At 26.6% G+C, this 27,750-nt stretch overlaps 1 protein-coding gene across 1 annotated transcript in view; it reads left to right on the top strand.

Annotated features, from left to right (window-relative positions):
• The window catches only part of LOC114130642 (carbonic anhydrase 2), a 29,220-nt gene extending 10,173 nt beyond the window's left edge, over nt 1–19,047 (top strand). The window contains exons 2-7 of the mRNA XM_027995654.2: nt 9,339–9,539; nt 10,020–10,138; nt 10,688–10,783; nt 11,493–11,610; nt 11,830–11,936; nt 18,283–19,047. Of these exons, the coding sequence (XP_027851455.2) occupies nt 9,339–9,539; nt 10,020–10,138; nt 10,688–10,783; nt 11,493–11,610; nt 11,830–11,936; nt 18,283–18,423 (782 nt within the window). The 3' untranslated portion in view covers nt 18,424–19,047. The remainder of the gene's footprint in view (nt 1–9,338; nt 9,540–10,019; nt 10,139–10,687; nt 10,784–11,492; nt 11,611–11,829; nt 11,937–18,282) is intronic.
• The last annotated feature ends 8,703 nt before the right edge of the window (nt 19,048–27,750 follow it).

The following is a 27,750-nucleotide window of genomic DNA, read 5'->3' as shown; positions in this document are numbered from 1 at the left end:
TCGTAATATTTTGAAAATTTCATTGTGCATAGAAAAAAATAATATACGTGATTGTCAAAAATATTAAGTCTATGATTAATATAATATTTTGAATAGCAATAAAATAATTAAAATCGACTAATAAAAAATCGTTATTTTTCGTTTGAATATCTAATTTCGTCAGCTTAAACTTTAAATACAAATGTGTTTTCAATATATTTGAAATTATTTTAAGTACAATATACGAGGAATCATGAATTAAATTGTCGTGCTTATTAATAAACATAAATTAACGAAAAAAAGTAGAAAATTTGAGATACCTAAAAATAGCTTAAAAAAGTTAAAATATTTCATATATACCTATCTATAAAAAATGGTAATATAAGTAGGTATTAGTCGAAAATGTATTCCTTTCTGAAATACAACAAAAATAACAAAATAAAAGCAATTTTCTCTAAGATGAATGTTTTTTTTAAACATCATGGTTTTCTCGTTGTTTTGTACCTATTAATACTTTTTGTACCCACTTCTTCACGCATTCCATCATTAAGTTAAGTTAGGTACTGCGAAATTTCCATTCCCAAACACCAACTAGATCAAATTGTTTTTGACAGAAGTTGCTTAACTTAACATTCATAGGTGAAAGTTGAAGCAAATTTTCGTTCTAATAAAACATATCAAATACACCAATATAATTGTAATACTAATAAAATAGGTATACTGGTTTTACTCTAGTATTTAAAAATAATGATATCAACTTTTTGAGGATTGCAATTTTTCAAAAAAAAAAAAAGAAGATATTAATATACCACTCATAATTTCAATATTATATCCACTCATTAAAATATTAAATCAATCGTTAGTGATACGGATTTCACGTTTTCATAAGCTGCACATCTGGCTGTACAGTGTACATTTATAGATTGTGGTTATTGAATGTTTTGTTTTAATCAACCAATAACAACATTTATAATTTCCCTGCTATAAAATTACCCTTTGATCAATCATCTTCGCGAAGTTGTTGTTGGTATTCGTTCAAATAACTTGTTCTCTGCGAATGAATAAACCAGATTTTATTAACTGCACACGCGTCTAAAATTATGATTCATCATTTATAATTTAAAACGCCAATAAATTATTCTGTTTGAATAAATGTTTGCATCTTTGAATTTTAAACAGTCATGTCATTGTAACACAACGAAATATACATATTATATATCGATTTCTTTATTGATTACACTTTATTATTTTACATTTAAAATTTAATTTTTTTTTTACGAGTTACGTAATTTATTTGTTATCAAGTACCTCTATCTCTATTGTTATGGTATTGTAACGACTTACTAAGAAGTATTATTTTCTAATTGTATAATATTAAAAAATACGTATATATTGTGGTGCGGAGGAATTTAAAAATAAAACTAATCCTCTTCATCCGGTTGACGGAAAATAAACCATTATATCAGAGTAACTAACCTACTTCAATTTCAAATACATTAATTTGGGTCATGTCAGTTCCTCATAGAATATAAAAAAAGAAAATTGATTTTATACGTTTGGGCAATAGGTACTAGTAGTGTTTTATCTAATTTAAATTTAGTCGTTTTTATGTATGAAATTTGCATAATGCTTCTGTCGTTGAGTATTTATATCTGTCACTTAAATTTTGAATAATATTGTTTTTAAAACAAATATGTTGGTAGCAGACTTGTGATGTTTGAAAATTGCATAGAGGAAATAAAGTTTTAAAAATATATCGTTAATTATAAAAGTAGATTATAATCCTGTACGCATTAGGTGCCAAATTACTTTCCCGGGGAATTGAATTAATTATAAATTTATGAGTATTGACTATTGAAACTCGATCGTATTAAAAAATGAGGTTTTCAATTTATATTTTTTATTTAAGTATACCTATCTATTGACACAAGTGATTATTATACTAGATATAAAATTATGTGTTAGTTCTGTAAATAATATATTGTTTTTACAAATCCCTATATATTTTCAAATCAAGTTTGTAATATTTATATATATGTCATATTATAGAAACCTATAAATTGACAAATTGAGGTTAGTGTAAAAAGCTGTAATTCATTATTATTAACATAGAGAATTAGAAGTGTGTGGGCTTTATTATTTGCAACTACATAATTTTATTGAGAAATAAATTAGCAGTTTTAAAGATGATATTTCACTATTGAATAATTCGAGTGGGATTGATAACTTCGAGTCTTCCTCCGTATATTTGGGTCCTAAACACATATGAAACATCTACAAACCGTGAAAACAAATTAAATCATAAAAAGAATGTCTAAATCAAAATATAAACGTTCATTGAAATTTATAACTAGGTACCTATATAAAATTAAATAAATTATCAGAAGTATATACCTATAACTGCCATTATGGTGTGTTTAAACGTGACTAGTATAATGATTATACTATGCAGATTAGAATTTACTTAGAGAATGTCATAAAAGAAGACTTTTTGAAACTTTTAAAAGTACCGTACGATGAATATTTCGTTTCCTAGGAAATAACATTTTGTTCTTTTATATCTTTTCAGTTATAATATTATAATGTGTACGAAATATACGTACATACCTCTGCAGGATCTTGCCGGTATGACGATATTTTTATTCAAATTCTCTAAACAATGCGTTTATGAATACAAATTCCAATCTCGTCAAGAGTAGAATACATCTACAAGCTACAATAATGATAATTTAAAAAAAAATTGAATAATTTAAATAACTTTTTGTTGCTTGGCAGAATAATATTATCAAAGCGTAAATCAATCAAATAAGATAGGTACATCATCATGGTTACACGCGTTTGGTTGAATGATGTGTGTATGGTATGACCAGGCACGGTAAAATCCATAATAGATAATATAGTTATACCGTGTATACATAGTGTATGAAATGTTAGAGCAACTACTTTTAGTAAGAGAATTATTTGAATATTGTATGTGTTATTCAATAATAACTTGTAGGTAATAAGTGTATAATATTTTATTATATAGTAATAATAATTTTATTAATTTTTGAGGCTTTGTTATTATATTTTTATTTACATAATTTTTACTTAACACATAGATGCTAGACATAAAACCCATTACAGTGTATTGCCCTTGAGCTACCAATATTTTCAATTATCCTATCAAACTATTATATAAAAATTTAATTATGCTGGTGTGACTATACAATAAAATAATGTGACGTATTCTTGTGCAGATATAATAGGAAAAAAAAAATGATAATAATAAGAACAAGTAACATAATATACATATATAGGAGATAATTCTGTATGATAATATAATATACCAATACCTGCGTCAAACAAAAAAAAAAATATATATATATATTTAATATTTATAACAACATTCATAATAACTTTGAATTGTCCTTGACTGTCCGATAGCCCGGAACGGGAGAACGTTTAATAAAAAAAAGATAGTACACCTATAATACAACATAAACATACGTTATATAATGGAGAAAAAAATGTTTTTAAGTCTATTAATTGCATATTAATATTAAAAGTTGTGTCCATACGAAATAATAATATTAATTCCAATTACCCAAACTAGGCTACCGTCGAATTCACCATTTGATATGCTTATGCCTTATATATTTACGATTCGCTTGATCGATTTGATTGAGATTATATAATTTTTCTACGCAGTAGCGATACTTCTTGAGATAAACTCTTTTTTTATTTGTACTGGAATGAATATAAATTACTTGGAAATAAACTTTTTATAATTATTGGTATTAATAATTATTTGCTTACAAATTATATAATATACCTATATGCAAGCAAGTTGATCGTGTAAATATGCTATTGGATAGTGGACACCTTCTGATGATTATTTCTATAAACCGTTGTATGATAAATTATAATTATTCTAAATTACAATATTCATATTAACAATTTTCGTAATTAATGACATTTATAATATTATATTAAATTGGGATCTATGCTATTGATGTCTTTATAAACTCTAAAACAGGGTTATATAATTTAGAAAAAGAGCAGTTATACTTGTTTTAACTTTTAAAAGTTTATGTTCAATGACTTGAGGTGGCTTTATAAACTTTGTTTTTGTATTTTTATTCAGTATATAAGTACATTTTGTGTTAAAGGAGAAGTTGTTCATTGTTTTCCTTTGTTGAAAATAAAGTATTTACATTAAACTTTTCGTCAATATTGTAATGAAAGTTTATTAATATTAATTTTTATTTTAAATATCATTAACTAAAACAATCACAATATTGTTTTTAAACATTTTATTTTCCAACTAATTAAAAAAAAAGTAATTATTAGTTTTACTTTAATAGACTTCATTAATACACTTTATATATTTAAAATTTTAAAATTATAGTGTGGTAAGAAAATACATAATTGAATGTTATTATTTTTACATGACATATTTATATATTAAATAATTTTTGAAAAAAACTGTGCTTTATAAAATAGAGAACATTATTGACTTGTTTTATTCCTTTTATTTGGATGTATACTTGAATTGTTTTTTTTTACTCGTTCAATTTGATTCAATAAGTGTTTTATTTCTTTGAATTATTATAAACTTAAAATACCTAGTTAATTTTAGTTTATTCAGATTAGAAAAAAATGATATTTTTTATATCACGAATTTATATTCATATTTTAATGTTTCCAAAATACTCTTATAGCAGTAGTAAAACGTTCTTGAAACAGTTAACAAAGTACATTTCATACGTGCAAATAGAACAATAATAAACAATATTATTATTATCAGATATAGCTTGTTTTCGTTAAATTCTATTGAATTTATAGAATGTGAATAATGTTGAGATTTTGTAGACTGCTATTTTTTCCGTTTGTTATATTATTTGTTTTCGTATTTTTATGTGCAGTATATTAAAAATTGTCGGAAATTGTTTTCGAGGAATAATGCTAATGTAATAATGACGGACATGTACTTAATGCGTGAAAAAATAATTAACTAAATAACATGTTATAAGCATTTACTAGTTAAGTAATGAGTTTATCATTTTTAATTAACTTTTAACCCCATAAAATATAACCACGTTTATCTAATTGTGTCGTTTATATAATTTGTCACGAATAATGCACCTATTATATTATAATAGTCCCATACTCTCGAATCGTTTCAAATCAATTCGAAACTACTTTGTAGTATTTTATTTATAAAGACAACTTTAGAAAACTTTGAAATCTTTAATATATTATTTTTGTGTCTTATTAAAATATTTTCAATGTATCACAGTATAGTAAAAATATATAGTATAATATTAGCAAAGTGTTGAAAGTTTAAGTTTTCTGAAAATTTTTGAAATAATATTATTAATGATATTTATTTATTGATCTGTGTAAATTGGCCTGTATTCCAAAATAATATTTATTTTATTGATATCAATTGAGATGTTATAAATAATATAGAGATTATAAATAGTATAAGCATAGTATAGTAAATAGTACTGTATACCTACATAATATATGTATAATGTATATGAATCACTTTAAATTATTCTTATATACAAGCATAGGATATATTATTTAGTAGACGTAATGTATACAATATACACACATAATATATATATTTATTTATATTTAAATAATGTTATCATTGATTATATTTTTATATATACTTATATTATGTATTTAATCAATGACGTTGTGTAAGATGTTCATCATTACTTTCTAATTCTTGCCAATTTATTATTATGTTTATAAAGTAATAGAATACTTACATTATAACAACTAAAGTAATATACTTATTACTTAAAAGTAACTTTACTTTTCGAGAAAACGATACGCACGGAAACTGAGAATCGAAAATAAAAATATATTAAACATTATATGTAACGAAAATTTTTCAAAATGAAAGGTATGATATAACTGTAGACTTGATCATTTAGATGTCAGGACAACTGGATGATTTTCGGTCGGCAAGACAGAGAATGTAAAAGGATATACGGTAGATTAATAAAGTACATGCCATGGCGTCAAATTGAGTTCGTAGTCTTCCGAGTAAAGATAGTTATATATATATATATATATTATAGGTTGATACAACAAAAGTTTTGGTGGGGGACGGGTAGCGATTAGGGGTAAGGGTAACGATTGTTTCCATTTTACAACGGGCATAAAAAATCGTTAATACATAAACATTGTGTCTTATTTATTTTATAAACCGTACCGTAAGTGAACCCAGTCATTATTAACGACAATAAAAAATATAATGTTCGACAATGTTCCATTTTTAGTAAATACCTACTTAACCCAGAAATTACATCTATTATATTGTGTATACACACTAAACACACATCTATCGATATTATGGTAATACATAAATACAATAAATAGCTTATGCGTTTTTAACACCTTCTCGTTGCACGTAACAGCCTTGACGGTGCTTAATAGCGCCGATCGGCGTATCGTTTAAATCGTGATTGCCGGGGCTTGGTATATAATTATATAATTCATAACACTGACCATCGCACTCGGATGCTTCCGATAATCGACCGTTTCGCAGAATCTCTCAAAAACGCGTCTTGCTGGCCCGTAGAATATTATGTTAAATAGTTCCATAAATACATCGGCGTGTCCCACGTGCTCAGATCGTGATCGGGAATGCCTCGACCGGGCTATCCGCCGACAATATTTTATAAATAATAATTACCATTATATCGTCGCAACTTTTGTACCCGAGATACACCTGCAATTGGACTTGTGCACAACTGTTTCTTCGCTCGTGCGCATTAACATATTTAATGCAAACGGTTTAGTTTTAATTTCGGCGAATCGTACGTTACGTCTTGTGTGCCTTGTGGTGTCTGATCAATTTGAAAAGTTAACCGTATATTATGCAGTTGTTGTTTAGGTATAACTATCGGGAAGTGGGCGGCTGAGGCCAAAATTAAACGGTTTCGGCATGGATTACGTAGTACATAATAATGTATATCATTATATTGTCGTCATATCAGCGAGCGTAAAAACAAATTTCCATCATTGGTACACGCGGATTATATGTTATTCATTAATGTCGAGAGAAATTTTTTTTTTTTTTACGTTCTTCGCTTCCATTAATTATATAGCTGTAGATCATAGGTACTATATAATACCTAGTACCTACGCTCGTACAGCATGATACCTACGCATGTTCACCGCGTACATATAATGTTTTTCTTTTACGTCTTGAATTATTGTACGTTGCCCTGTGGTTGGCTCAATGTTTTTTTGATTTGCAATTTGAATACTGCGGGCTGAAGAGTCGGCGCGTGAAAGCCAAACGATTTGCGAGGCTACGGGCAGTGTACTCATGATATTTCGCTTGGCAGTTCGGACCGCTCCACCTGTTGTTGGCAACCGGTTATTTTAAGTACATATTATATCGTACGTCAAAATGCGATATTAATCATGATGCGATGGGTTTTTTTTTTATTTCTGCAAAAAAAAAAAAAAAATAGCAAATAGTAATAATAACACTAATCTCAGTGGAAAATACGTTGTAAATTATAGTTGTTTGGTACTTGTAACTTGTAAGACGTGTAAACAATATTGGTTAGACTGTATGAAAACAAATTGGCCTAACATCAAGTGAATACATTCTTCATTAGTTTTTTGGTTGGTACCTAAGTGTTAAACAATTCGATATTCATAGGAAAACGGACAAAATGATAAAGATGTAAATAAATAATTTTCTCGATTGATTACTTTTGATTTTATTGAAATTATTACGACTTACTGGTTTAAAATTAAATGTTCATCTGATAAAATGTCAAGGCTGACGTCGCGCGTCGTATTAATTATTATTATCGTTGATTAAAGCCTTATTAAAATTTTGTATTAATTGAAGAAGCGAGAAATTAATCGCTAAATTATCTTATACAACTATGTCGCGATCGCTTACGTTGTTTTCGTTATGTTTGCGTGTTGTTGGGTACCGATTCTTTATTTCAAATGGATTTTTTTGAAGTTAAATGGTTTTAAATAATTGCAAACGAATGCTGGTCATATTTTGCTAAAGAATAAAGATTTGAAAATAATGCTACAATGTGACTGCGAGTTAAAAATACAAGAAGTTATAATTTTGAACATTATCGGGACGTTTTTGTCTGTTTCTTAAAAATTATAGACATGCTTAATTAGTTTTTCTATTATTATTTTCTCATAATTTACATTGATTACTTTGTGTACAAAAAATAAAACTACTCGTGTTTGTCTACCGTTAAATTGTTGTGTTGATTTCGAAACATGTATATTTTGCATTAGTTGTGTAAATATTATTATGTTATGTCTATAGAATTTGTTTAATTTATTGTTAATCTGTTAATTATTCTTTTTTTTTCATACAAGTCTTAACGATTAATGAATAATATTTATGGTACCTCTTACTACATTTATTTTTGTATGGATTAATATTATTTTGTAACTTTGTCTATATTGCAATTTGTTATTTTCATTACTTTAAGTGTGCAGTTGGGAGAAATATTTGATGTAGACATTACGAAGGATTTAAATGGAAAGCAAGATAATTTCGTTAAAATAAGTATAACTTTCACGATTGAGTATCAAAAGTGAATATTATTGCTTTTAAATATTTTAAAAATGAAATTCAATATGTGAGATTGATATAAGTAACCGCAATAGTACCGTATTATTATTAATTTCATAATGATTTTGTTTTTTCTTCGATTTGCCTGCCTATTTGTCTATACAATTACTAAACTATACATGTTAATGGAATTATTCGCATCGTTTATAATTTAAAATTACTCGGATAAGAAGTATTATCGATTTAAGTTTAACCGTCAATCTTGAATTTTGAGGCGTGTAAAACTTAAGGTTAAAATTGCTTTTTTTTCTTAAAGAAAGCATTTCTAAATAGGTACAAGTGAAAAACAAATGATCCTCTCGTTCTCCACTCCGAATTTAATTTATCGTGAAGTGTACTTATCGGTTTTATCAATACTATAACATCAAACATTTTGTTTTTTATTTTGATACAATACCTATAAAAATATATTTTGTCAAGCAATTAAAATAACATTAAAAGCAGGAAACGAGTTAAGCGAATTTTTAATGGGCCCACAGGTCATTATTCTAACTAACTGCAACAGGAAAATTATGATACGAAATACAACTGAATACGTGTCATAAATAATATTTAGAAATATTACTTGGAATTATTGAGTTTCTACGTTGCATAGAATAAATTATATTTGTTTGTGTTCTACATAACATCGTATTTTGTGTTATTTAAATATTAGTTATTGTAATTTAATAAAAAAAAATGTTGTTATTCATTTATTTATTATCATAAATTAATTTTTTTGTTTTAGGACCAATGGTTTGGCCAAAATTATTTCCACAAGCCGGTGGTTTATTACAATCACCAGTCAACATTGAAACTTCGAAATCTACTAACGACATGACTCTAAAGAGCAAACTTTTGTACTGGAATTACTGCCCTGAAATGTGCACAAAAATTATCAACACTGGGTATGGATGGAAAGTGGATGCTACCGGTGGTGAAGGATCAGGTATTTTTTAATAGTTTCATATTTTTACTTCTTTGAAAATAATATTAATAACAATAATAGGTAGATACTTACCTATTTATATTTCGCAATGTAATTACATTTGTGCTAAAATTATTAGCAATTCATGTTTCAAAAATAACTGTAAATTTTTTTTGTTATTATTACATGATTATTATCAATATTAGTTAACTAATATTACAATACCGAGTTTATTTCTAAAACAATATTCATAATCGTTCAACTTAAAGTTAGATATATGAGATCGAATATAATTTAATGACGTGTATCGTTAGATATTTTGTATGTTACGACAGATTCAATACATAGAAAGAACCAATTACTATGTTATAACATTTTCTCCATAAATGTTAAGTTTGTTGAGATTGAAAATGTAGCGTAAAATGCAATAGTTTTACTTTGTATTTGGATGAAAAATTCTTGAGATTGAGTTTTCTCACGAATATGTTTTAATTTTTTTAGAACTCTCTGGTGGTCCATTGGGACATAAGTACAAATTGGAACAGTTTCATTGTCACTGGGGATGCACTAGCTCCAAGGGATCAGAACACACTGTTGATGGAATGCCATATGCGGGCGAGGTAAGTGTGTTTTATAAATTAAAAAATTTGTTTTTTTTATACATAATATATTAATCCATATTGCATTAAAGACAATACTTCTTGGTTATTACATTTATGAACACAATAAAATATGTCAGTCCATCTATTCTTGTGCTCAAACGACCCTGTACCGGTGATGAATGATGACAAACAAATTATTTACCTTACCTACTCAATACATTCCCCGTTATGGGCCTCTGCCGGGTTTCTCTTTCGAGTTTTATTGTTACTCATTTGTTATGGTGGAACCATTGTTTTTATATGAGTGTATATTTTCAATAGTCATTTGCTTTTATTGTCTATTTTTCTATTGATGTTTATGATATTTGATATTTTTCTATTGATGATATTCCATGGCTTGTAGTAGTTTACATAATATTAGTGCTACGATAATTTCGCAAAAAAAGATCAAATGCAATCATTGATAGACAATATTTCGTTGTTTCACTCAACTCTTTTACTTAACACCTAATTTCATCAGATGCTGTTTAGCTAAACGTATTAATTTATGAATTTTAAATGTTTCAGTTACATCTAGTCCACTGGAATTGTGATAAATACAATTCATTTTCCGAAGCCATTGCCCATCCAGATGGTTTGGCCGTACTTGGAGTGTTCTTACAGGTATTTAAAATAATCCACACAATGTGTGGTAAGTGGGTAATTGAGAACTTCCTCAAAAGTTATGCATGGTTTACGGGCGCAACTGGTTAATTAGGTATAGGTCTAGTCCACTCTCGGCTCTATTATAAAAACATATAATAATGTGTCTTACGTTTAAAACTTGACGTTTGCTGTTAGTTGCTGTACTTTGTGTATGCCAAATTATAGTTATGGTGCCGAGTCTGGGGCTGATCTACCATATTTGTAAATACATGACACGGTAGTATTTAGATACTTGTTATTGTTTATTTTTTTTTAATTTTTACTAGCATTGATTAAATACATTGAAACGGATCAACTCCAGCCACCACTTTAGGATTAATCTGTTGATTGATCTTTAAAACACTTGTACCTGTCTAGTTATAGATCGGTCCAAGTCGGGGAAATTAGAAATTTTTAACGGGTCCTCCGAATAGAATACCGTGCAAACTTCTGATGAATGGGTCTGTTAATGACTCCGCGTGAGTACCTCTTGTCTGTCACAGAAGACAGACACATTGAGTGTTATCGAATTTGGGACATAAATCCCATCTTATATAATTTAGGATTATTATTGTTAAACTATTATCATTTATTATATTTTAATGATTCTACGTTTTATAATAATAAACGTTATTTTACAGTACCTATTAATAATTATATCCGTCTGTGGTTGTATAAATTTTTTTAGGCTGGAACCGAATCTCACAATGAATTGGAAAAAATTGTTTCATTGATTCCACAAGTGGCCTTACGAAACCAAACAGCTGAAATAACCAACTCCATCGATCCAACAAATTTGTTGCCTGGTAATTAATGATTTTCCCTGAATTACTATTAATAACTATCAATAAAACACACATACATATATATATAATATATAATACACATTTTGATGATCATGGTAATTATTATTTAAAAAATAAACCATATACTCACGAACAGTATTCACCTAGGTACCCACATATACACATGAACACTATGCCAATATGCTTTTGCATAATATTGTTTGCGTACTTCACTTTCAGAGGACGTAACTTACTGGACATATCATGGTTCACTGACCACTCCACCATGTTCGGAATGCGTTACATGGATTATGTTCAAGAGCCCATTAGAAGTCTCCGAAAAACAAGTAAATACATTAAATACTTTATTATAATGTATTCAATCGTTAATACAGATAGTGGACTATTTATATGAGCTATACATCATCAAAATCATCATCATTATTATTTGGCTTCATAACAGTAAACGTTTTAGGTGTCACTGTCCGTGTTACGAAATTTTCTCGGTCCTTTAATATTTTTTCCCAGTCAAATCATTTCCAATTTCACTTGTTCTCCATCCATAAATCTAATCTTTGGCATTCCATTCCTCTATAGTCTATAATACCTATATCTAATATACTTAACTTGCATTTACGTATTTAACGGTTTAATAGTTATTAAGTGGGTTTTAATAACTAACATCAATATTGATGGTCGTGTTAAACAAATTATCATCGTTAGATAGTCATAATACTCATAATATTTTATAATTTAATTTATCATACTCGTACGCAATTTAATATACAATACGTAGGTACTTACTCGATGACCGACGTAGACTAGACTAAAATGTATTTTATTCGTCTTAGCTTTTTAAGTTGAATGAAATTGACGTAAGTGTCAAGAGTTTATCATAATGTATTAAGCTTTTATTATTATAGTTATAATGTAAGTACATTATGTACTTTTTATTTTTTCATTTCTGTACTTCGATACTTTATCTTGCATCTTAAATAAGATTAATTTATTATGAGTTGATCTGTGGCATAATATTTCTAGTATTATTTGTCTTACAGTGGGTGGGCCTTACATCAAAAAAATTAATTTTTGATTTTGCTGTTTTCGTGTATAGTGATGTGAAAAATTATTTTTAATATGATATTTGACTTTTTCTAATATCATTAGAGTTTATCCCATAATATTGTCATTTTACTTATTATTAATTTCTTTTAATTGAATTTATATTATGCAAATTAATTAGTATAATCGGTAGGCCTCTCAGTCATTTAAATTAAAAGCTATTATCTACCTGTTTGAAAATAATTCCAAGTACAGCTGTTAATATAACCATAATAATTAAATTTTAAATTTACCATTTATTGATCAATTATATAAAATACATAACGTAGGTATACTAGCTAAAAGTATATACTTTTTTTATTTTATACGTGAAGAATTGATTAAGTATTAGTAACTGTAATTATATATATATATATATTATGTATATACTTAAGTATATTTTAATATATTATGACTTATGATTAACGGAAACACAAAAATAAATAATTATGTTGCACTTGTCTTGGTTTTTAAAATAAATATTTATAAAATATAATATTTGGTTAGGTTATGCTATTAAAACAGCTTATAATAATTTTTTCCTATAAATTAGATTGCCTCGTGTATAAGGTTTAAACATTTTAAATAAGTAATATTTATATATTACAACATGCAGGTATTAATATATGTATATTGTACAAATAAAAAATAAAATTATAAAAAAATTAATAAATTTTTTTATTTTTAATTTTACAGTCAAATATTGACCATTTTTAGATAATTAAAATAACTAAGTACTTAATTAGTTATAACTTATGAATAAGATAATTCTAATTACTTCCTCATAGAATTATTATTAGGCATGTTCAAAGCTATATAATAATGTCAAGTCTTGTTGTTGTTAATTATTTTATTTAAATTTTTTTTAATCATAATTTATCTTTGAAATTATTTTTATGATTATCGATTATTATTTATTTATCCTTTATTAGTAAAACAATTATAATAAACACCTTTTGAAACGATAACATTTATTTTATTACATAATCTTAATCCATTTTAAATAATATTGAAGTAATATACTATATCATATTAAACCATTTATTTAGACTTCTAAATGTTGATAAAAGTAGTGTGTTTTACGTCAGCACCGAAGTTAATATTTAAATATTGTTATGTTTTTAGTCATTATTAATATTAAGCCAATGTAGGTAACAGGAAATTAATTGGCGTATAATGACTGATTATTTTATCAAATAACACTCATTATTCAAAATTTATTAAAATTGTTGAAAAATTTTTATCGTAATATTTATTTAAATTATTTACTTTTTTTGAATGACAATATACATTTTTAAATTCATATTTTGAAATAGAATATTTTTTGGAGCATTTCGATACATAAAATTATAAATTCGGACGAGTATAGTTTATGAGATAACTTATAGGTTAGTGGAGTGATACGTCATATAATGATAGTTTACTTCTCCATTCACCTTAACTTTAAACAGTTATAATTAATAGACACTCGTCTGAATTAAAATTTTTATATATAGAAATATTTCAAAAAAATATTCTGTTTCAAATTAATAAATTAAAATGTATGTTGTCATTCAAAAAAGTAAAAAGCAAAAAATAAATGATGGTTATTTTGACTGAAAATTATTTTATAAGATATATTTTTAAAACATAAATAGATTTAGAAGTAATAAGTGTTGTTTGATAAAAGCATCGCTCTGTATAAATGAAAAACAAATATTAATTCAAACCACTTAAACATTATTTATATTTAATATTTGTTGATTAGCGAATTATTAAGAAATTACTTTGTGTTTCGGTTTTAATTAATTTTTTCGTTTAAATTAATATTTTAATGTGTGAAGTGAACTGAAATAAAGTTGCAAAACAAATAAATCAATTTATCATTTATTTAAATCGTAATTTCAATTTATAAAACTCTTGGTTTGACCGTTTGAAAGTTAAATGTGTTAATACATGTCCAAATAGATAATCAGTCATCAGTTCATCATGATCACACTACATTTCTGAGTCTATAAAAAGTTAAATGTTATCCATAATTATGTTTTAGAAATTGAGAAATAAATAATGTAAATTCGCTTGTAACTTAATACAATTTAAAATCTAAATACAAACTATAAATAATTTTATATAGGTAATTGATGTGCTATAATAATCGCTTCTATAGGAGAAATTAAATTAAACCATTCAATTTTTTCTATACTTTGCTCGTTGCATTTAAGTTGCCTAATCTCTTACGCCTTCCTTCTTATTGAATGTAGTTTGTGAGGTTAAGAACATTGTCAGGTACTTGTCAATATTCTGTTGTGCCGAGTATTGGCCTTGGTTGTTGGCAGTGTCATGTGACAAATATTTATCGTAAAATTCATAATATTAACATAATAATTAATACCACTCAAATAATATTATGTTATTTTAATCATTGTTTACATACTTATACTAGTTTGTATTAACTATTTAAAAAAAAGAAGGTTTTATTAAAAATAAATACATGGTATAGTTAAAGTACTTCTATAGTTCAATTTATATTATATTGCGCGCGCGCGTGTGTGTGTGTAAGTCGAGTCATTAAGTACTGGTAACTACTGATATCGTATACTTAACACTTTAATATTATTGCTTTTATATATATTTGGCATCTACTTAAAATATTCTTTTTTCATACTTAACTATTTCATATAGTTATCAACCGAACGAGGGTTATAACGTTATAAATGACTCATTGTTAATACATTAGCTAGTTAAATACTCGTACAACGAAATATTATCGATCAAAACTTAACCCAATAATTGGCAATGATTTTGTAATCTGTAGTCTATGTAACAAAAAGACGTAGAAATTAATTTAAAATAATATCAATTGCGAATCGATAATAATATAATATATTATACAGGTGAATTGTTTGTTTTGTATTCCTTATGAATACTTCTTCGTATCCGTTTATTACCCACATGGTAGTCCTTACTGGTGTTAAATAATTATTATTAATGTGCAATTAAAAAAATACTCCAATAATTATTATTGAAACAGTAACGATTGGTAGTATTTGTAAATAAAATGAAAATAATGTATATACAGCATAATATTATAATTACAAATTAGTGTGTGCATGTCAACATATATTAATAATGGATCAATTTATTTACAAAGGATTGAAATGTACAATTGCTTCGATAAAATAGTTATTAGAGTCATAGTCGATGGGAAATAAATTACGACTGTTGCGAAAAACCTATTTACACTTAATGTTTAAAATGGAGAGTACCAGTATAATAATACTCTATACAAATAAAATTTTATTCTCTTTGGCATCATTTTTTTTTTTTTTTTTAAGTGAATTTGAAATATTTTATGATAACCACATAAACTATGCAATTAAAAACTAGTATAAAATTAACTTTTAATTATCATTGTGTTGTAAAATTTGAGCATTGACAATAATGTGTAATTTAATAGTTTAAAATGCGAATGAACATTATAAAGAGATAATAAGTGATGACAATTATTAAAGAAAGATAGAGCTATAACTACTTAAAAATTATATTTTTTATGGTCCCTCAAACTAAAGATAAGAAACGTGAATGTATATTTAACCACTGATACGATGCGTGTTCCAATATTTACTGAATGAATTGCGATTATAAAAAATCGAAGAACTACATATATGTAATAATGATGTTAACTTTTTTTTATTTATCATTTTGTGTTATGTTTGTGTCGATCATGCCGCAGTGTAGAATTTACGTAAATAGAGTCCTAATAAAGTTCATTACGAACCATTAAGCAGTTTCTATAGTAGTAAAAAAAAATATGACCGATGGTTGCGTAACTTATATTATAGTGACAATGCAATTTCTTACACATTTAAATACAATGATCATAATATATCTCTATGTCCTAGACAATAGTAATAAGCATGGAAATATCTTGTAGGGCTTGAGACGCTTAATGGAGCAGCTTACATCAACCACGAGCTTCCTTTGCCCCAATTTACGGTTATATACATTTAGGCTAGGTATGACAAGGGCGCGGAGCTTATTATAATCCTAACAATCCTTCGCTCTGTTTGTTGTTTCTATTAGAGCAATAAACTTTTTTTCCAATGAATATTTTAACATAGGTATATATTATTTTTTTTGTGTTGGATGTATCTTTTATTTTCGTAATCGTGATAGATTTCTAGTCATAACGTTCAAAAGTAATAATTTCGCGTTGTAGTACAAACAATATAGGTTCGTTACTAGAAAAATAGAAATCGATGAATAGTAGAATTATTACGTTACCATAGTTACCAAAAAATAATGGATCCAGGAAATCTGAATGAAAAAAATTTTATTGTAAGGTTTCCCCTAGCAACTGATGCATAATATAATTCCGTTACCATAGCAACCTCATTTACCTATACATTTTTTTTAAATCATAATTTTAAAAATATGTATGATTCAATGTTTTAACATTTTAGAAAATAATATAAAGTAGTTACTCAACGTTTTTTTAACAATTTTTAGATAAATGTATTTATTAGTCACGATAAAATGTTTATTCAAAGTAAACCAAAATATTTGATGAGACATCTACTTGTATATAATATGCCTAATTAGGTAGATGAGCAATTGTATATATTTTTTGTATACTAGTTCCAATGGTATAATTTTTTTTCCTAAAAACTACAAATCAACACCAGATTATTAGGTGCATTAGTCATTTAGATCAATTATGTAGTCACTCGGTTTTTAGAAAAAGATGTATTAATTAAAATAGCAATAAATTAAATAATATTTCAAACTATAAATTAAATAACACGTATTTTCTTTCTCGCTTCAATAAGGCCAAAATTAATTGGCTACTTACAGAATTAGGACTGCTTCATTAGTAGTGAATTTATTATTGCACTCATTATATGTTTTTTCCATTAATATATTGTGAAATAATTCATTTGGGCCAATTGACCCAGGCAGATCTCTGTATACTATGTCTGATTGCGTGGTATTCTCTTTACAGTCTTATAATGTACATTTTGAATGCCTACGATAATAATATGTCGAATTACTACACAGTCTGGTATACTGACGCCTTGGAGAAGTCATACAGTGCAATTAAATAAATAGAGAAAATGATAATAGTAATATGTAGAATGTAGATAACAAATGGTAGCAATGACAAAATATAATTATATCAATAAGGTAATAAATTAATAATACAAAACGTCATAAACTTAATAATAATTTAGCAGTTGCAAGTACCTAACTAGTAAATAATATAAAGCTGAATGTACGTTTTGTTAAAAATAATAATTATATATTAATGGTTAATAAGTTTTTCGTTCATGCTCAAAAATATTTTTCAAAAGAATTTCGGTGGAATTTAAATTTAATTGTATACAGATCGTGAGGTAGTGGAATTTACTAATTTAAAACATTTAATCTCACCTTAAAATCAATGCTCGTGGACATAATATTTCGGGTTAATTAATGACTTGTAAGTTGTAAATCCCGAACCTTCAACCTCGATCTCAATTTAGATATTCACATCACCTTTTCGTCTTCGCCCAACGGCAACCTCGAACATAAGTTTTTTTTATGTTTCTGTAACACGGACGTTTTCGTTTACAGCTGAACGCGTTCAGGAGCATGAGGACATGGACACCTGAAGAATGTTGCTCGGAAGCTCACGGCGGACCTCAACTGGTCAACAACTACAGGCCGCCACTGCCACTTGGAAACAGGGTACTTAGAGAATGCGGTGCCATGTGAGATGAACATGTCGAACAAGCATATTATTATATCTTGTATTTATTGTATGATTATATTAATGGTCGCCATCGAAAAACACATCCGATCGACGACCACAGCAAGAAACCACCGCCATCACCAGCACCACAAGAAGCTAACGTATACGGATTGATTTATTTTAAACTATTTTATTTTCTATTTTTTACGCGTTTCTAAATATAATATTATTATATAATAATATGCACAATCGACGAACGTCATTATTTTTATTATTATTATATTAATACTTTGCAATGCGATTTTATAATATTTTTTTTCTATTTTAATCATCAATTATAATTATTATATTTATATACATATTATATAGATACCTATATGATATTATACGCATATGACTAACAAGTGGGTCCACCTTAACATTTTTTTTTTCGTGATCGTAATATAACGTTATTGAGAGTGTTTGTTTTTTTTAAATTATATTAATTTTTTTTTTTTATCGTTCTATAATACGATTTATTATACGATTTATCTATATTATATTATTTTATTGCTATAATAATATTGTGTAATACATGGTACGTATATTTTGAATGAAATTACTAAGTAGTTTTTTAAATACAAATATACAGAGTTTTGGTTTATTTATTTCACGTTGCTTATTGATGATTTTTTTCATATCGATTTCTCTTTTGGATTTTTTTTATCTAATAAAAAAAAAAACTACGACAGCAAACAATTAAACACATCATAGTCAACTCAGCAATTCTAAACTTTAAACTTATCATTTTTCCAACATAATGAATAACGATTTAAAAAAAAAAAATAACAATAACATTAAACTATATAATATTAGTTATAGCTGTTGTTATTTATGTTTATAACTTGTTGTTGACTTTGTTGAAGAAAAAAACGTGTTCAAAAGATTTCTTTGTTTTAAAATTTAACATGATAATACAAACTATAGATAAATGAAAACTGATATTGTACAATTATTAACTGTGCATATACATTGTTTCGTCCAATCCGACAAACTAAGTTTATTGACCTAGATTAAAATGTTACAATTACTTAGTGACTTATTAACCATCTTATACAATTATACGATCATTTATTTATATATACAATACAATAATCGCGTACATAATAGTTTTGACTCGTAATAAATTAGTCTCGACAATTGATATGGCTTATTTATCGATTTTTATAATATGATATTATAATTAATTGAAGTAAAAAAAATAATAATAATAATAAATCGTGCCTTCATCGGGGAACCTTGTATATTGACCATGTGCATAGTTATATGCTACTTACATACAGAGGCCGTACAATGCCTTTGCAATAAATAATGCGTATCGTACTTTGCGATCGAACAAAAGTATTTGTCAATGTTGGTACGTATAAACTAAAGCGACCTTAGTACCTTACAGAGACAAAGTTATCGAAGTATACGATCTTCGATTATAATTTCAGTTTTTTTTTTTTTTTTTGTTACAACAAAGATTGAAACTGCGATCAATGAGAAAACTATGTTTAGAAATAAAAAGGTCAATGTTTACGTATACCTATTTATAAATCTTAGAGACGTTCTAGAAGTGACTTTCAATAAAATAAAGCCTATTATAAATCTATTATAATGTTCTGTAGAAAAATTGGATTAAGGTAAGTTATGAATTTGTTAATTGTATAATTAATAATACATACTAAAAATTGAATTGTCCCAACTAAAGTAATAATTTATGTCATTAATAAACATTGTTAAAGATTTTTAGGTCACAACATTTTTTGTATTGAAAAAAAAAATAGTATTGTTATTTGAATACATGTTTAGTTAGTAGGCGATTAATTTTTACAAATACAATACACTATATAAAGTTCAATTAAATCAATTAGTTGTAAATGAAGATTAATTTATTGATTTCTAAATCGACGAAGATACCCGTTTATGGTTATCTTCTATAATATACCAGTATAAATTGCGCTATTTATTATTGCAATAGGTACCTATGCAAGATATTATTTTTCAGAGACTCGTTTACATTAATAACTAATACAAAAAGCTGGAAAAGCTGTACTTAATTTTAACTTTGAACGGCACAAGAGTCAAGGACTAAACGCGTTGCCCCCAAATAAAATAAAAATTATTCAAATGTGTATTTTTTTACGAGTTCATAGGTATTATTTTACATCATAATCGTAGTACTTGCACCAAATTATACATTTTATCCATCATAGTTCATACGAATAATCATAATTCGCAGCAATAAATTAAATGATGCTGTATAGAGGCGCCCATGTACATGAAATCATATTTATGTGGTCACTGCACACGTTTTATTGAATGGACGGAAACGATTATTATCATTTTGCTGAACTGATCGTAATTCGGAATTAGAAACGACTGCTCTTGAATTTATTTAATCGCGCGTGTTCGGTACTCGCGGTATTTACAGGATAATAATTGTTTTTGTATTTTATACTTATTTGTATTATTTAAATGTTTTTGATTATTAATGACTGGTCGTTCTCAAACATAATTTTTAGCCGTAAGAAATTGTAATAAAAATATAGATTCATAAATTATAATAATATATTACATTGCATTGATCTGAGATGCAAATTAGGTAGGTAATGAAAAAGTTCTTGTTCATAAAGGGCTTACGTGCATAAAGCTGATTTGCTTTCCAAAACTGTCGTAAGCCGTCAGGTTATATTAATACCTGAGTCACCAAACAGATTTTGTCGACATCAATGTCTAAGTAAGGTAAATATTATGATTTTATGATTTTTTTTTTTTTTTAAACAACCGACGTAGGTATTCTACTTGAACACAAAATTACATAGCTCGAATTAAAAATGTTCGTAGGTATTAAACAATGAAAACATTATTATTTCTACTAAACAATGGAATTGAATCATATAGCAGGTTTATTTGGATATGCACACTTTAACGAATGTTAAATCTACAGAAAATAGTTGCAGGTAGGTAGTGAAAATGTTGACACGCACAATTAAATCATTATTTATTTTACTGTCGGTTATCTACAAAGTACAAATTGCAATTTGTAAGTTTCAAAGTTTATGTATATTGCAAATTATAGGTAGGTACGCATTTATTTATTTATACACACATATATATACATGGGTTATATAGGCACTTAAAACTTTAAGGGTATACTTTTATATTGAGCAGGTACCGCGGACGGACTTTGATATTTAACTAAACATTGTGTAGAAAGTGCGTAAGTTCATAAACCGTCGAACACGATATGGTTTTACGTACAAGATTGGACGTACAAACATGCTCTGAACACTATATATAGGTACATCGATATCGATACGATTATGGGAGAAATTAATTGTTGTTGGTGGGTATTTCGTAATAAATATTCTTTCCTAATCGGCGTAGTAACAAATTTATCGCGATTGTTAATGGTAGATATGAACACTATTATAAAGTTGGCCTATAACCTAATAATATCAGTATAACTATATACATACCTTAACTCGGCAATTGAACAGCAATGATAATATGCGCACATAATATTATAGATAGGCATATCCGCATATCCGCATTATATAATAATATATTATAATATTTATAACTACCATGTACGAGAAAGAATAAGACTCGTATTATATAACCAATGGATATAAACAACAAACGATGATACTGATAAATCGGTATGATATCGATATCCTGACGAATATTCGATACCGGCCGATAACGTTTTAGAATTATTATTATTCGACGTACCTACCTATCAATACCAAAACCCAAGTTTTTGGCCATCGCTATACAATATGTAGGACTCAGATTTTTATTTTGTTTACATTTTATCTACAGTCGAATAATATTCTGATATGTTTCTCGTAATTCGTAGACTCTGTGGTTATTAATTTTTTTATTTTGCATATTTTGAATATTTAAGTAAAAACTAATATAAGTTACAAACTTACAAAGTTCAAGATGATTTTGCATAAAAGTCGCGTATTTCATACATATTTAAATATTAAATAAGATAATTAAAATTTGCTAAAAGTTTGATTAAATTTTTGTTTGTAACTAAAACTGGCTATTAAAATATTCCGAACTTGAGATAATCGAATGGTTAGTTAAATTTATAATTTGTTATATGAATGCTGTATACATTGTTTCGTAATGAATTAGTAAAAATAGATAACAATTCCTTATAATGTGCACATCTTTAAAAACTTTATATTATTTTTCAAATTTTTATACGCATATATTATTAACATTATATACTTACATTTATGTTATATAGCTGAATTACCCGTCGTTGCCGGGATTAAGTAAAAAACCCGTACCTATACCTAATAACGATGCATAGTCGACCGGACGTATTTTCTTAGTGACGACACGGGCTATGCACCGATAATAGCTGCGGAACTCAACGTGTTAGAGGACCTGCAAACGTGCGTAATTTTTGTTCCTTGTTTTTTAAATAAGTGAAAGTGAATTAAACATACTTTATGTGGTCAGACTCTTTTTCTATGTCCAAGAATTGTAGACAAATCACATTTTTAATTGAAATTGTTTACTAACAAACATAGTCCTGACAACAACGAAAGAATCGTTTCGATTAGAATCGGACTTCAGGAATCATCCTTAATTAACTTAATTAATTTTAATTTTAAACATCCTTTCTAAGTGAATGTCTACACCATGAAACAAAATTACTGTCCAAATTTCATACTTATAGCCTCAGCGGTCCCGGCTATATAGGTGATTTTTTTCATTTTTACCCCTTTTACCACTTTTAACCCCGGTAGGGGTTGAATTTTCAAAAATCCTTTATGCCAAATTTCAGCGCGATCCGTCCAATGGTTTGAGCCGTGCGTTGATAGATCAGTCAATCAGCTTACTGTTTTATATATAGGTACAGGTTATTTTGATATTATACTTGCTATATTATCAGACTTTGGCTAGGTTAAAATTAATAAATTTATCGTTTTCCGTTTCTCATCACAGTTAAAATATAGTGTACTATAAACACAATTACAATGATTAATTTTATGATTTTTCACTTCTCAATTCTACTCAAAACAACTGAATATAGATTCAATGATTGATTAAAAGCAGATGTAAATCCAATTCGCCTTTATATTCTTACATTAAAAATATGTCCAAAATTTAGAAAGAAAATTATGATTGCAATATATAAAAGTAATCATTGTAATTTTCATGTTTATATAAACATTTGAATTAAGGATTTGATTTTTTTTTTATGTTCCTATCATTTTTATATAAAATATGTTATGATATATTTTTACTAGCTATTAGTACCTAATATAATCTGTAACTTATGGCAGCCATTTAAATAAGCAAAATGTATATGATTATAATATCATGAGTTAAAACTCAATAAGTGCATGTGTGAGATATCCTCTATAGTAACCTATAAAAATTGAAAAAATTAGTTATTCACAGGCCTCCGAATCTTAAGGAATCGAATGATATAATTTCTATTGAAAATTGTCTATTAGTTTTTGAGTGCCCATACAGCGGATAAACGAACAAAGAAACATTTATAAATATATGCTGTTTATTATTACATATTTTTTTGCTAATTATTTGTATATTTTTAAATATCGTGAGCATAAATTTGTGCATATTTTCCTGAAATATTTTTAGCATTTTCCACTCTAAGACATAATGTATTTTACCTATTAGATATGAGGTACTATATAAATAATATTATAAAAAAATAATAATATTAACATTTTGATAAAAATTTATAAATAAAATATTAAACATATACGTAATTGAAATAATCTTATTTTAGCTAATTACTTTATGTATTTTTTGAAGACATTTTTTTTCAAAATTAAAATATGTTTTTTTATAATTATATATATGTTAATATATGTATTTATTATTTTATTAATAATTACTAATTAGCAGTGAATAATTTTCCGTACATATTATACTCTATGCATGTTTAATAAATTAATTAATAGGTTAGTATTGAATAATTACTATTTTGTTGTATACTTATATATATATATACGAGTATATACGTACTTCGCAACATTTTCTTTGATCGAATTTTCAAATGTAACCCATTTTAAGCAAATATCTGAACAAGGTAGGCGCGTTTGTGCATGAATATTCGTATTACAAGGCCACTACCTAAGGGACAACAGTGCGTTCGATGAGTAATGACGTCATTATATTACCTCTATAGTTTGGAAATTTAATTTTAAAATAATTGATTATGTTTACAAAGATGTTAGAGTCAATCATATAGGGATACACTCAAGCAATAGTGATAATAATTTTGTTAAAGATCTAATCTTAAAATATATTTCTTCATATACCCAACTGTTAATTCTTCTCATCAATGTTACTGTTACATACTGCAGTTGTAATATATTATGTGTACTTTAATATTATTATATAATAAGACCTCATAAATTTATAATGAATATAATTTTTGGTTATCTGGTCCTTGTGTTGGTGATAACGCTATGCAATAATATAAATTGTTTCAATATTATAAATTAGGTAGTTATTATGAGATTTTTTAACATTGATTAAAATGAGTACTCAAATGTTCTTTTTATATATTATAGACTAAATATTTAGTATTAATATTAGTCATTACTCATTAGTTACACACTTTCAGTCCGGTTTAAGCACCTATAATTCATTTTACTATTCCATATTTTGAATTTAGACTATAGGCTAATAACATAAAATTTACTAATTATATAATATATATATATAAATTATATATTGGTCTATATTTACTACTAAAAATCGCAAAACTAAATTGATGATTTCTATAAAAGCCATTTAACTAAGGATTTTGAATTTTGGTAGTATTAGATAATAATACAAGTTGCCTAGAATATCATTGTATCAATGACCATTTTTTTGGGCTGCAAACGGTTTGCACACATTTTAAAATCGCCTATTTTAAACGTGAAACTCGTTTGTGTACAAAAGTTATAGAATTAACCACTTCCATGCGCAATAATAATAAACTACGCGTGTTCATATACATCGCATGTTATTGTCTGAAATTATTTACTCAGTCGTATACTCGTATACCATTGAAATTTACAAAAAATATTTTACGTGTCAGTAATTTTTTTAAATTTATTTTTTAGCAGTTAATCATACTTCGACGTACACGACTTTGTGGGAAACATTACAAAATATCACATTATATAAATCTTTTGACTCGCATTATTAATAGGAAAATTATTATTAAATAAATCCATGTCATCATAATATCGACTTAGAAAAACTTCCTGTATGTTGTGCATTACATATTTTAGTTTTATCAAGTACAAATTGGTAGTTTGCATCATTACGGAAATAAAAAAAATAATAATAATTCTGAGGTACGTAAATAGCATTATGGAAGTACTGATGTTAAAAACCAAATCTGCTCATGAGTTTTAATCTAAGTATATTTATTTTATATGTCATTATGTCGTAGAGATAATTTAAAAAGTTGAAAAATATAAATAGTCAATAGATATTCAATATTTAAAAATGTTTGTATTTGAAATAAAGTTCAAGAGAACGTTTAAAGTCATTATGTAATTGAATTAAATATTTAAACTAATACTGAATAAAATGTTGAATTATATTATAACAATTTAGTACGTAATTAGTTGGCCTTCATAAGACACAAAGCGCTCTTATAGCTTCTAGTTTTATTTTCTAATTTTAGTGACAATCCCTCGTCTCTCGATAACTAATAAGGATTTTTTTTATTGATAATTCATCCGTTTTATTTTGTTTCGAAATATAAATAACAATCATAAAACGATTAGGAAAAGTCACAGAAGAAAATATGAACCGTAAAGTGTAAAAAATAAAATAATACTCGTATCGGCATTACATATTTTAATATTTATAATAAAATGTGCCTTGGTAGGTATATTTATAATAATATATTTAATACTGAATACAGTTTGGTATAGCATGTTCATAATTCAGTTATAATAAGTTCCACATTAATTAGATTAAAGTGCTACCCAACTCCATAATAATACGATTAACTGAATATACGTTAAGGTATTTTGCTTGCGTTAACATTTTTCTGCGTTATTATGTACGTCGTTTATTTTTAGTAGGTAATCACAATCATTTTAGTTTTATGGAGAAAAATATGTTATTTTTTTCAGTATAGAATCATTGCCATATACTATTTGGTTTATGTTTTTCAACGACCATAATATTTTTTACAGAAAAAAAATGACAAATAGATAAAAAAAATATATACATTTGCATGTAGAAATCTTCGGGTACTCGTGTATAAGATACGGCACATTATAATGAACGGTATAGGCAGCTTGTTTTTTTTTTTTATAAAGCTGTTAATCTAATATGTTTTTGTGTATCTGGTCAGATACCGTGACAGTCGAAGCGAATAGAAAACTAATGAATCACGAATTATGATTTATGTATCTAGAAAATATTTATACATAGATTTAATATTGCAACAATTATTTTAGCGAAAATGAATAAGTATAGACTAGACGAAAATACAACGACAACCGCATTGTAATATCGCAGTAAACATAATAACGCATAAAATAACATGTTAATTTATTATACATTTAATTATTATTTATATCAATACTCGATTCGTTTTATATAATCATTGAGCAGTATGGAGGCACAAAATTTGGTTGGTTTACATTATTCTTCGATACTTAAAATACACTTTAACAAAAACGATTATAAATTTTTTTTGTAAAAATACTAAAATTACAAATATTTCTATCATATTTTACGACGCGCATATTTTTTCCGCGGCATTCGCGTCTTATAATTTATATAATTAACGTGTTTTTTTTAATTGTTGCCGGGTGTTAATTTACTTCACTTGAGCGCATAACATCAATAAGGTCCTGGTTAGGAACAGTTTCTGGTGTTGGTAAAACGCAAAATTTGTTTATACAGTTTGCCACTTATGTACCTGCATAACGGTTTTCATTAACTTTACAAAAGATTAAGTTGTAAAAACTGTTAACGGTTATAAAGTTAAAGATAATTACAGTTTACGTAAATATTAATCCATTATTACGGGCAAACAAAACAAATTGTGTGCACAGCGCAATAATATTTACACGTGACTACGTAATCGAGTAATTTCTACACTGGAAATATTATACTCTAAAATTATTTTCAGGTTTGTTAAAAAAATTAGACTGTCGACACGATTTAAGTGCTTGATAGTAATGTCATGTGTGAAAAATTGACGATTAATATGGTCCTGCAGCTTATATGCACTTATAATTCGAGGTAGGTATAATTTTAAAAATCTGTAAAAGTCTTAAATTATTATTGTGTATATTAATTGT

This window comes from Aphis gossypii, chromosome 1 (assembly GCF_020184175.1).
Source record: "Aphis gossypii isolate Hap1 chromosome 1, ASM2018417v2, whole genome shotgun sequence".
Lineage (NCBI taxonomy): Eukaryota > Metazoa > Arthropoda > Insecta > Hemiptera > Aphididae > Aphis > Aphis gossypii.
The sequence above is the reverse complement of the archived record's forward strand: the minus strand, read 5'-3'. Positions and strand labels throughout refer to the sequence as shown.